Source organism: Oryctolagus cuniculus, chromosome 3 (assembly GCF_051225735.1).
Source record: "Oryctolagus cuniculus isolate XC-2025 breed Fujian yellow rabbit chromosome 3, ASM5122573v1, whole genome shotgun sequence".
Lineage (NCBI taxonomy): Eukaryota > Metazoa > Chordata > Mammalia > Lagomorpha > Leporidae > Oryctolagus > Oryctolagus cuniculus.
In genome coordinates, this window is record NC_142869.1 from 165,721,021 (window position 1) to 165,733,106 (window position 12,086).

A 12,086-nucleotide genomic window follows, 5' to 3' on the forward strand; every position below is an offset into this window, starting at 1 on the left:
CAAGCCTTCGGCGTTTCTTCTCCGGATGAGGCACGTTGGAATCCTTCATCCCTGGCACTGCAGCCTGTCCACAGAGTGTGTTGTTGGAAGTCATCTTAGTGAAACCCGGTCTTTGTTCCTATGGTAACAAAGTGATTTCATAATCTGCCCCCTTCTAGCCTGTCTTGTTTGCAGGTGCAGATGGAACAAGCATGGTCTCTAGTACACCTGCACCTCTGCTGCTGTAAACAGCAGATGTGGGTGCAGAGCGGGAAGGGGGAGACCAGCTGCAGGTAGTAGCAGGCGGCGGAGTAAGAAGGCCGGGCTCCCTTCATCTCTACAGGGGAAGGGGATCAGGACAGGTGCAGGACAGACCTGTTTTTCAGCCATGCTGTTAGAAGAGTTTTGTGTAGCAAGTCAGAACAAGGGCTGGGGCCCCTCAGCCTTCAGCCCACCCTGGCTTCCTAACCAAAGCAGGGATGAAGAAATTATGATGAAAAACTATGTTAATTTTAATTTTCAGAGTAAAGAATAAACCAGCACTTTATATTTATTTATTTATCCATGAAAGAGACAAAGAAGAGAGAGACAGATAAAGGAAGTTTCCATCCACTGTTTCACTCCCCAAAGGCTAACAGTAGCCTCAGGGCAAAAGTCAGGAGACAAAACCTCAATCCAGGTCTCCCACATGGGTGCCAGGGACCCACATACTTGAGCCACCACCTGCTGCCTCCCAGGGTGCACATTAGCAGAAAGTTAAAATCAGGAATAGGATGGGGGCTTGAACCCAAGCACTCCAGTGGGGGTGAGGTGTCCCAACTGACAGCGTAACCACTGGCCAAACCTAGTGCTAAGATTGGCTCTTTTAAGAAAGAGGCAGAGACTGAGTCAAAGTTAACAAGTGAAGAACAAGACATCATATGTTTAAAAAAAAAAAAAAATCAAGCTGTTCAGCCTGAGCAACCGCAGAGGAAAGCAGTGCCCTCGTTATTTGTTGCAATAGACTTAGAGCTCCTCTCGACCATGTCTTCCTCCAGAGTCAGACAGCTCCTCCATCACACGTACAGATACGTGATACGGATGTGTAAACTGAATCTACGTTTACCCTAGTTGAAACTTAACTTATACTGTGTTGTTGACACCAAGTGTTTATCACGTTTCTACTGTGTACAGTGCTGTGACCCAGGCCCACAGGAAAACAGATACTTAGACCAGTTCCTCTTCTCGAGGAGTTTGGAATTTGGGATTCTTTTGCTGTGGAGATGTCTGCTTTAAAAGAAGAAATGGGGGAGGGGGTGAGAGGGCAGCCATGTGGTTCAGTGGTTAAGGTGCCACTTGCGATGTCTAAATCCCATGTAAGTGAACTAGGGGCCAGCATTGTGTCACAGTGAGTTAAGCCACTGTCTGCAACACCTTCATCTCATATGCGCTCTGACTGCTCCACTTCCAATCCAGCTCCATGCTAATGTGCCAGGGAAACAGCAGAAGATGGCCCTAATGCTTGGGCCCTTGCCATAAATGTGGGAGACCAGATGGAGTTCCAGCCTCCTGATTGTGGCCTGGCTCAGCTCTGGCTGTTGGGGACATTTGGGGAGTAAACCAGCAGATGGAAGATCTTCTTTCTCTCTCTCATTATGCCTTTCAAATAAATACATAAATCTTTTTTAAAAACATTTAAATAAAAAGTGGACCATAATTTTAAAGAAAAATTCACTCACTCTTTTTAATATCACAATATTAAATGGATTGGTATTTGTTCAATAACATGAGGTGGACAACTGAGACCCGAGATCCTCTCTGGAAGCAGTGGGCAGGGGCCGCACAGCTGCTTTTCCCCTGAGTTGAAAGAAACCTCTCATCTGTAGCTCTGGTTTAGAAATGACTTGGTAACTCAAAACACTTTAACCCCTCTTCAACTTTTTAACTAAAGGGAATTTTTTTTTTTTTTGACAGTTTAGTTTGGTCACTTCCCATGAAATCCAGCATAAATGGTTAGAATTGCTTTGGAAATAATAGTCCTAATGGCTGCAAGAAGGCTTTATTATCTTTATTCCCCAAATAAAGTACCTGCCCATAGTTGCTTCTGCTGGCCCGTGCTGACCTGGCGGCCTGTCGCCCTGTTGGGCCCTCAGTCCCGGCATTCCACCTTGTGTGAGGTTGCTGGTTCCCAGCTTTCCTTCTAGCATACCGTGTTCCTTAAGTGCTGATCACAGAACACGACATCAGACGTGATCATTTAGAGCTTCTGCCTAAAATGGGTGTGAGCAGGGGCAGGTGCTGTTATTTCAGGGATGAAATTCTCACTGTAAGTACGTGTCCAGGATGTTCGAGAATGGCAGGACATCGTTTTTAATGGCCACGGAGATGAGCTCATTGTAGACTGAGATGAGATGATAGGGGAGAGCAGTCCCTGAGGTAACCCATCAACAAAGGTCCTCTTTCCAAATGAGCATTCTCACACGGATGTCACGCAGCTGCAGTGTTTCTCAGAGAACATGTTTTCTGCTTTCCATGAAGTCTCAGGTGAGAGTGTAAGTTTTTTTTTTTTTTTTTTATCATTAATCAGTGATGGCTGGATGCTATACAATTGGCTGATGATATTATTTGTTGATACAAATTCCTTTTAAAAAAAATCTATTGCACTGTCTCTAGTGAATACTTAAGAAGTACTTTTTTTTTTTTTTTTTTTGGACAGGCAGAGTTAGACAGAGAGAGACAAAGGTCTTCCTTTTCCATTGATTCACCCCCAAAATGGCCGCCATGGCCGGCATGCTGCGCCGATCTGAAGCCAGGGGCCAGGTGCTTCTTCTGGTCTCCCATGTGGGTGCAGGGCCCAAGTACTTGGGCCATCCTCCACTGCACTCCCAGGCCACAGCAGAGAGCTGGACTGGAAGAGGAGCGACTGGGACAGAATCCGGCACCGCAGGCGGAGGATTAGCCAACTGAGCTGCAGCGCCAGCAAGAAGTACTTTAAAAATAAGCTTTATCATTAAAAAAAGTAAGGAAAAAGCCTTCTAGTGATTCCAAATGCAGGATCCCCTTTGGCTTCAAGTTCACAGTACAAATGTAGAGTAAGATCTGAGGTATCAGATCACCAAGGAATGTGTCAGCAGCAATGGGCATAGCTTTTATCCAGGCTGCATGTAAACTATGATTCTGCTCGGCTTTTGGCCTATATGAGTACTGGTTCAGTTTCTCTTCCAATCCAGCTCCCTGCTTATGGACCTGGGAAGGTAGCAAATGATGGCAGAAGTACTTGGACTCTTGCCACTCATGTGAGAAACCAGGATGAAGTTCCTGGCTCCTGGCTTTGGCCTGGCCCAACCCTGGGTGTTATGGCCATTTGGGAAGTGAAGCAGCAGATGGAAGATCTTTGTCTTCTGGTATCTCCCTTTCTCTGTTATTCTGCCTTTAAAAAAAAAATGTAAATCTCAATAAAGATTGTTAACATGTCTACCACCCAAAGCAGTCTACTAATTCAATGTAATTCCTATCAGAATCCCAATGTTGTATTTTATAGAAATAGAAAAGCAGGCCGGCGCCGCGGCTCACTAGGCTAATCCTCCGCCTAGCGGCGCGGCACACCGGGTTCTAGTCCCCGTCGGGGCGCCGGATTCTGTCCCAGTTGCCCCTCTTCCAGGCCAGCTCCTGCTGTGGCCCGGGAGTGCAGTGGAGGATGGCCCTGCACCCCATGGGAGACCAGGAGAAGCACCTGGCTCCTGGCTTCAGATCAGCGCGGTGTGCTGGCCGCGACGGCCATTGGAGGGTGAACCAACGGCAAAAGGAAGATCTTTCTCTCTGTCTCTCTCTCTCTCTCCCTGTCCACTCTGCCTGTAAAAGAAAGAAGGAAGGAAGGAAGGAAGGAAGGAAGGAAGGAAGGAAGGAAGGAAGGAAGGAAGGAAGGAAGGAAGGAAACCCTAGATTCCATATGGAATCTCAAGGAGCCCTGAATAGCCAAAACAGTCTTGCAAGTGAAGGACAGAGCTGGAGGGCTGACACGTCTCATTTCAGAATGCACTGGACAGCTAATCAAAACAGACACAATGACCAGTGGGATAGAACAGGAAATGCGGAGAGAAACCTTGCCATACTTGTATATGGTCAAATTGTTTTTGACAAGGTTGTTGTTTATTTGAGAGACAGGAAGACAGAGAGCTCCCATCTGCTGGTTCACTCCCCCGATCCCACAAAGGCTAGTGGTGAGGCTAGGCCAGATCTGGGAACCAGGAACTCAATCCGTGTATCACACGTATGACAGGGACTGTTGCTTGAGCCATCACCTGCTGCTTCCCACGCTCTGCATTGATGATGGGAAGCTGGAATTGGGAGCTAGAGCCAGGAATTGAAACCAGGTACTTCAGTGCAGGGTGAAGACTTGACCAGCATCTTAACTGCTCGGCCAAAGGCCTGCCCAGAAGGTGAGACCTAGCAGTGTACAGCTCTTAGAAGAACACACAGGGCAGAAACTTCATGGCATTGGGCTTGCCACTGGTTTCTCAGATATAGCACAAAGCACATGGTAACAAAAGAAAAAAGACAAATTGGACTTCATGAATATTTTTTAGGTGTGTAGATCAAAAGACTCAGCAGAGTGAAAAAGGAAATATCTCCCTCGAATGGGAGAAATATTTGCAGAGTGTATATCTGAAGAGATTGATAGCCAGAATGTTTAAGACCTCCTAAACTTCAACAACAAAAATGCAGCCCAATTAAAAAAATGGGCAAAGTACTTCCCTAGATATTTCTCCAGAGAAAATATACAAATGGCCAAGAAGCACTTGAAAAGATGCTCCATATTGCTAGTCATTAGAGAAATGCAAATCAAAGCTTTGAAATACCACCTCGCATTCATTAGGATGACTACTGTCCAAAAACAGAAATAACAAGTGTTGGCGAGGGTGTATGAGAGGTTGTGTGTATGTTGGTGACACTGTAAACTGGTATGACTCCTGTGGGAAGCAGTTTGATGGTTCTTTAAAGTAATGAAAAGTAGAACTACCACATGGTGCAGCAGTTCCGCTTCTGGATATGTACCCAAGAGAACTGAAAGCAGGGTCTCCAAGAGAAATTTATTCACAGCAGCCAAAAGAGGGATTTATTCACAACAGCTAAAATGTGGAAGCAATCAAATGATGATCGACAGACAGAGGAGTGTATATGGAAACGTGGCACATCCCTACAGGGAGATACTCAGCCTTGAAAAGGAAAGGAAGCTTGACACGGGTTGCAGCGTGCATGAACCGTGAAGGCATTCTGCTGGGTGAAACCAGTCACAAGAAGACAAAGATTGCACGATTCACTTACGTGTCACCCAGACGCAAAGGCAGAGTGGTGACTGCCAGGCACGAGCACAGGAGTGGAGAGCTGCTGGGTGGGCACAGCTCCAGTTTCACAGCCCAGAGAGGGCGATGGGGGCGATGCTGGTGACGGTTACATGCCCGCGTGGATGTGCCGGATGCCACTGACGGTGGATTCTGTGTATTCTCGCACAACACAAAGATTATTAAGAAAAACTTTACATACAATAGGATCCTGATTATCTGTTTAAAGTTGTATTTAAGATTAGAAAGAAATAATTATCTCTGTGAGATTTAAAATACTTCTATACTTAATAAATTTTCCCTGTTTTCTACATTGTATTTCTTTATTGTCAGAAAAAATAACTTTTTAAACATGGAGCTATGAACATTTCAAAAACAAGGCAAGTTAGTAAGGGGGAAAATTTTTGATTTAATGAAGTGTTCGTTGGGTTTCTTGTACTGCTTCCTAGAGACCTTGTAGTGCCCAGGAACTCTCCCCCAGGGGAATGATTCTGCCTGTTGTTTTACTTGTCTGCTGGCTTTTTTAGGCGAAAGAGACACCATTGCCCACAGTCCTGACCTGTGTACCCCATCCCTTCTCCGCCCTCACATCCCCTTGTGGCTGCAAGATGACTGCCATAGTGACAGCAAAACCTGCAGCTCCAGAGCCAAGCTCAGTCCCCTGGGGTTTTGGGGGATGTTAAACCCAGGACTCTGCCCACCTCTGCAAAACCAAATGGAGCCACCCCCTTCATGCCCACTTGTGGTGTTTTCTCAGATACTGCAGACTGACACCTGATACCTTCCTAGGAGGGATACTGAATTTATCTGCTTTTTCCCATTCGCATGTCTCTGAAATTTGGATGATAAGTTTTACAATTAAAATTTTTAGAAATTTTTCTTCCTACTGGCACATAAAATAATGAAATATCCTGCAGTTTGTACTACTGTGGAATCAAGAGAAAGGGGATTTATGCACAGAGTAAAAGCATAGGGCAAGCAAAAGAGAGAGGGGGACACGAGTTACTAGCAGAGTGGTCACTGTGCAAGTCTTTCCAGTCCTCAGAGTATTTGCTTTGTGGGGAAGGATGTTTATTATTTCATTGCACTTATAAAAGCAAGAAGTTTGGGTGCATAGTGATCATTTTAAATTTGAAATCTTCATTTGTGCTCTGCCTGCGTACACAGTGAGGCAAAGGGAGGAACTGTGCTTTTCAGGATATTAATCTACCACTGTTTCATTTATGAAAAGCATGGATTTAACCGAATTGTTACTATTTAATAATAATTGAATAGCAAGTCCAGGTTGCTGACTGCTTGGCTTAAAAAGATGGTCTCAGATGGTCTGCCTGTGTTACCGCAGAAAGGGAGGGGAAAAAAGAGAAAACCTTTTGATTGACATCCAAATGGCTTTTGCGTTGTGAATGCCATAGGTCAGGACTCCACAGTGGCTTGCAAACACTCGAGTGATATTGATAAGAAGAGACTGATAGTGAACATCTGCTAGTCTCAAGCAGTCATTGCCAGGTTTAAAAAAATCTCACGTTAGCTTTGTAAAGATGTCTGGCTTGAGATTTCCCTGGTTACTTAGGAAAATTTTAAACTTACTCCTGGCTCCTGCCAGTGGCACAGGTGTGTGCCGTAGTTGCTGGTAGATTTGCAACCCCGGAGTGAGTAAGCAGGTCCCAGGAAGGCTGCTTTGTCTTGCTGCCGTGCTGTGCCTTTATTCGTCTTACACATCTCCCTCCTGTTCCTGTGCCCACAGCGAAGCTGCCGCCCATGCTGTCGCCACCCTGGCTGAAGCCACCTTACAAGGCGGGGGACAGATCGTCCTGTCTGGGGAAACCGCAGCAGCCGTCGGAGCACTTACTGGAGTCCAAGATGCTAATGGTAAGAAGGCATAAATATTTTATTGGATTTCTTCCCTGTTCCCACTTAAACCTCCCTGACATGGCTGGCAACAAACCCTTCAGGAAGAGATTGAGCTTTGGTTTGCGTCTTTCCTCGCTGGAAGGCATTATATGACTAGGAAAATTCTAGGAGCCTCTGATTCCTTCCACTTGGAGGACACTTAGGGCCGTGGCTGCTGATTTAGCCATTTATTTTGCTGTGAGGGACTTTAAAGTTTGCTGCAGGACACATTTGTCCTTTCCTGTCCTGTGGGGTAGGGTAAGGAGTGACCGTCCCTGTGTGGCGGGGTGCGGTGTGAGAACTGGAGTGTCCTGACTACTTCAGGAAAGGTGCCGCCGCCATCCTGCGTGCTCACGGGGCAGGCAGCAGGCTGACGCGGCACTCTTCTGCTCAGTCCTCAGGATCCTGCTGCCTGTTGTGCGTGGCCTCACCAGGGACCTCTGGATTATTACTATTTTTTTAAGATTTCTTTATTTTATTTATTTGGAAGACATCCACTGGTTCACTCCCCAGATGGTCACAGTGGCCAGAGCTATGCCGATCTGAAGCCGGGAGCCTCCTCTGGGTCTCCCACGTGGGTGCAGGTACCCAAGAACTTGTGCCATCTTCTCCTGCTTTCCCAGACCATAGCAAAGAGCTGGATCAGAAGTGGAGCAGCCGGGACTTGAACCAGTGCCCATATAGGATGCCAGCATTGCAGGTGGTGTCTTTACCCAGTACACGATAGCACCGGCCCCAGACCTCTGGATTTAGCCAGTAACCTGCCACCACCCTGCCCTTCCTTCCTAGCTGTTTGACTTCCTGTGTATTGGTGAATAACCTGAAAAAGCAAAAGGGATAGGGTTCATAAAAATGTGACAAAAATTTACAATACCAGCCCAGCTGTTTGGATCCACGTGCCACAAGAGAAGGTGCCTCAGAAGGCTGGGCCAAAGAGGAGGCAGCCAGCCCTGTTCGTGGGAGACCCTCTGTGATTGTTTCTTAAAACTGCATGAAAATATATAATGAAGTAGGGCGAATTAAGTATTCTATGGTTTGGGGTGAATTGTTGCATTAAAGTCTGGAATGAAGATAGATACATATCATACTTTTTATTTGGACAGAAATTCCTTTAGTGGCAGCGTTAGTGGCTGAGAGAGAAGTTCCTGGCACTTTTTTTTTTGAAAAGTAGAGTTACAGAGACAGAAGAGATAGAGAGACCTTCCTTCTGCTGGGTCACTCCCCAAATGGCCACATTGGCCAGGGCTGGGCCAGACCGAAGCCAGGAACCTGGAGCCTCTTCTGGGTCTCCCACTTGGGCCATCTGCTGCTGCTTTCCCAGGCGCATTAACAGGAGGCTGGATCAGAAGTGGAGCGTCTGGGACATGAACGTTGCCCATAGGGGCAGCTTAACATGCTGCGCCACAGGGCCAGCCCCTCCTGGCACTTTTTTAAGATGGTCCCTGAGGACTGAATGCCTGGAGAGTTGAAGTCTTTGAAGAAAGACACAATGCTGTGTGCATCTCCCTTCGGAAGATAGGAGGAAAGAAAGTAATTCTGTTTCCCCAGAGAAGAATAATATTTAGAATATGCAAAGAACCATTGTAGCTTCTGAGAATTTTGTTACACCAAATAAAAATCCAGTTCTAAAACTACAGCCTGATTTTTCTATAGGGCTGGGGCTTTCATGAACTACCCTAAGCAGAGACAGAGTTGATCTTAGCCAGAATGCTGCGGGATAATAGATCATCTTATAGCCATGTATGTTTGGGATGAAATGGACCACAGGGGAGCCAGTGCTTTGATGTAGTAGGTAAGGCCACCACCTGCTGTGCTGGCATCCCACAAGGGCGCTGGTTTGAGTCCTGGCTGCTCCACTTCCGATCCAGCTCTCTGCTATTGCCTGGGAAAGCAGTAGAGGATGCCTTGAGTCCTTGGGCCTCTGCACCCATGTGGAAGACCCATGTGGCTGCTGGCTTTGGATAGACCCAGCTTGCCCATTGTGGCCATTTAGAAAGTGAACCAGTGGATGGAGGACTTTCTATCTCAATCTCTACCTCTGCCTCTCTGTAACTCTGCCTTTCAAATAAATAAATATATCTTTAAAAAAGAAAAAGAAATGGACCATAGATGGAATTAAGGAAAACCTCTCTAGTTAGAATCCCTACCCCTGTTTTCCTACCTTTTCCTGTTCCTTATCTGAGTCCTGGTCTACCCTGAAAGAAAGGTAAGGTATCTGGCTACACAGCATTCTTCTGAAGGTCAGTTGCTGTTGCTCACTGTGAATCTGCTAAAAATACTCCCCTGTGTGGATTTGGTAGGAGACTGTCATCCACATTCTACTAGATTCGACCTGTCTGTGAGAGAACAGATTGCTTTACAGCTCTGGCTCCTTCCCAGCCTTGCTTCCAGATGGATGAATTGGTAGGAACGTCTAAAGACCCTCTGCGTCTCTGGCCAAGTACACTGACCATTCAGCCATATGCTCAAGTTGAATCACACACCCGCTACTGTTGATTACTGGGAGCTGCCTCTTTTAAGCTAGCCTTGGCTTGTGTGAATCAGTTGATATACTGATTGCATGTTGTTGGCTGCAGTTGTGGTGAGAGGAAATGTTGCTCTACGTCCTCAAAGCCAGTAGCTGCCCCATAGCAGGCCATCCCCCCTCTGGGACTGCTGGTACTCTCTGAACTCAGGCCTGGAGAGGTAGACTGACCCTTTCTCAGCACTCCTCTGTCATCAGATGGGTGAGTTGTGCCTCATCTCAGTAAGTTCAGACAAGGGCCAACATTTACCTGCCTTTGGGAATCCAGAGGATGAATACAATATTGATCTGGTCCAAATAATTCTGATAGTCTTTGTCTTCGAACATATTTACCTAGAGCGCTGTAGGATTTACTCTGGGACTGGAACCAGATTTTTTCCCACTTAACCAGCTAATTTGTTTATCTGGCTAGACTTTTTAGGGTTTTCTTTTCATCATTTTTTCAGATTGTGTCCTGTTGCCAGTGTTTGTCACTTCTGTAATGACAAGCTTATGATATCTGCCAGTAGACCAAGTGTATTTTATCAGGAAGAACCAGACAATAGCAGAACAAGGTACTATTTGTGGGCATAGAAATAACTTGGAAACAGACATTGGGGGAAAACTGCATCCCAGGTCCCAGAATATGGTTCAAATAAAAATCTAACTAGCAGTCGACTCTTTTAAGAGCACTATGGATATTGTTCAGACCTGAAGTAGAAACAGTTAGTGGGATGGAGGACAGTAACCTGTGGGAGGTGGCTGGGGTGGGCAAGGATATGAAGCAATACCCTACAGGATGGTGTTTCCCAAGTTAATGACCTTGGCAAAGGTTTGAATTCCAGGCCACCAAGGCAGACCTGACAAAGACATTACCCTGCACCTGTGCACCTACCCAATTCCAGGAGCTGTTCAAGCATTGGCATGATTTTATTGCATTTATGTTCTCTTTTTCAGTAGAGGTAAGTGAGTGAGTGGTCTCTCAGGATGGAGTATCAAGATTTGGTTCAGGGGCTGGTGCTGTGGCGTAGCGGGTAAGCCACTTCCTGCAGTGCCGCCATCCCATATGGGTGCCGGTTCGCGTTCCGGCTGCTCCACTTCCAATCCAGCTCTCTGCTATGGCCTGGCAAAGCAGTAGAAGATGGCCCAAGTCCTTGGACCCCTGCATCTGCGTGGGAGACTCAGAAGAAGCTCCTGGCTCCTGGCTTCGGATCGGGACAACTCTGACTGTTGCGGCCATCTGGGGAGGGAACCAGTGGATGGAAGACCTCTCTCTATCTCTCTCTGCCTCTCCTTCTCTCTGTGTAACTCCGACTTTCAAATAAATAAATAAATAAATCTTTTTAAAAAAAGATTTGATTCAATGTAAAATTTTTCATAGGTGCCTTTCCATTGAGATGTAGATAGAATTGCCTAAGGCTGGGAAAAGCCACTAGATGAGTTCCTTTTACTTTTTTTTTTTTTTTTTTTTTTAACACTGTTCCCTCCATACTTCCCCCTCCAATACACCCTAGTAATAGATTAGCCTGTCCATTCCCTTTCACTCTGCCAGCCTAGGACCCCTGTGCTCTGGGACTTGGCCTGGGCAGGAGGGGTCTTCGTTGAGTACCTTTTTTTATTATTATTATTAAGAATTATTTTATTTATTTAAAAGACAGAGTTACAGAGAGAAGTAGAGCCAGGGAGAGAGGTCTTCCATCTGCTGGTTCGCTCCCAAGATGACCGCAACAGCCAGAGGTGAACTGATCTGAACCCAGGAACCGGGAGCTGCTTCTGGGTCTCCCACACGGGTGCAGGGGCGCTAGGACTTGAGCCGTCTTCTACTGCTTTCCCAGGCCATAGCAGAGAGCTGGATTGGAGGTGGAGCAGCCAGGACTCAAACCAGCACCCATATGGGATGGCGGCACTGCAGGCTGAGGCTTTAACCCACTGCACCACAGCGCTAGCCACCGCTGAGTACCTTTCACCTCTCACCTAACCAGCACCACCCACTGCCAGCCAGCCTCAAGGAGCCAAGTCTACATACCTTTTCTCTACCTCTTCTTCTTTTTTTTCTTAAATACTTATTTATTTTATTTGAAAGTAAGAGTTACAGAGACAGAGGGAGCAGGGAAGGGAGGGAGACAAGAGAGATCTTCCATCTGCTATTTGATTCCCTAAATGGCCGCGACAGTCAGAGCTGGACCAGATTGAAGCCAGGAGCTTCCTCTGGGTCTTCCACAGGGTTGCAGGAGCCCAAGCACTTGGGCCATCTTCCGCTGCTTTCCCAGGCCATGGCAGAGAGCTGGACCTGAAGAGAAGCAGAGAAGCCGAAGGGGCAGGAATTTGCACTCATATGGGATGCCAGCCGGCATCACGGGCGCCGTTACTACACCACTACCCACCACTCATGC

At 46.6% G+C, this 12,086-nt stretch overlaps 1 protein-coding gene across 24 annotated transcripts in view; it reads left to right on the forward strand.

The window, feature by feature from the left end:
* The window catches only part of NRF1 (nuclear respiratory factor 1), a 163,218-nt gene that overhangs the window by 118,151 nt on the left and 32,981 nt on the right, over positions 1 to 12,086 (forward strand). For 18 of the 24 annotated variants that reach the window (XR_016231031.1, XR_016231028.1, XR_016231030.1 and 15 more), the window contains one exon: positions 7,045 to 7,169. Coding sequence is in view for 15 of the 24 variants with exons in the window: in XM_089328578.1 (XP_089184704.1) it covers positions 7,045 to 7,169 (125 nt within the window). In the remaining 9 variants the exon portion in view is untranslated. Of the gene's footprint in view, positions 1 to 7,044; positions 7,170 to 10,160; positions 10,269 to 10,650; positions 11,046 to 12,086 lie in introns of those variants that run through there. The other 6 variants (XR_016231032.1, XR_016231027.1, XR_007920753.3 and 3 more) reach the window with 2 other exon arrangements.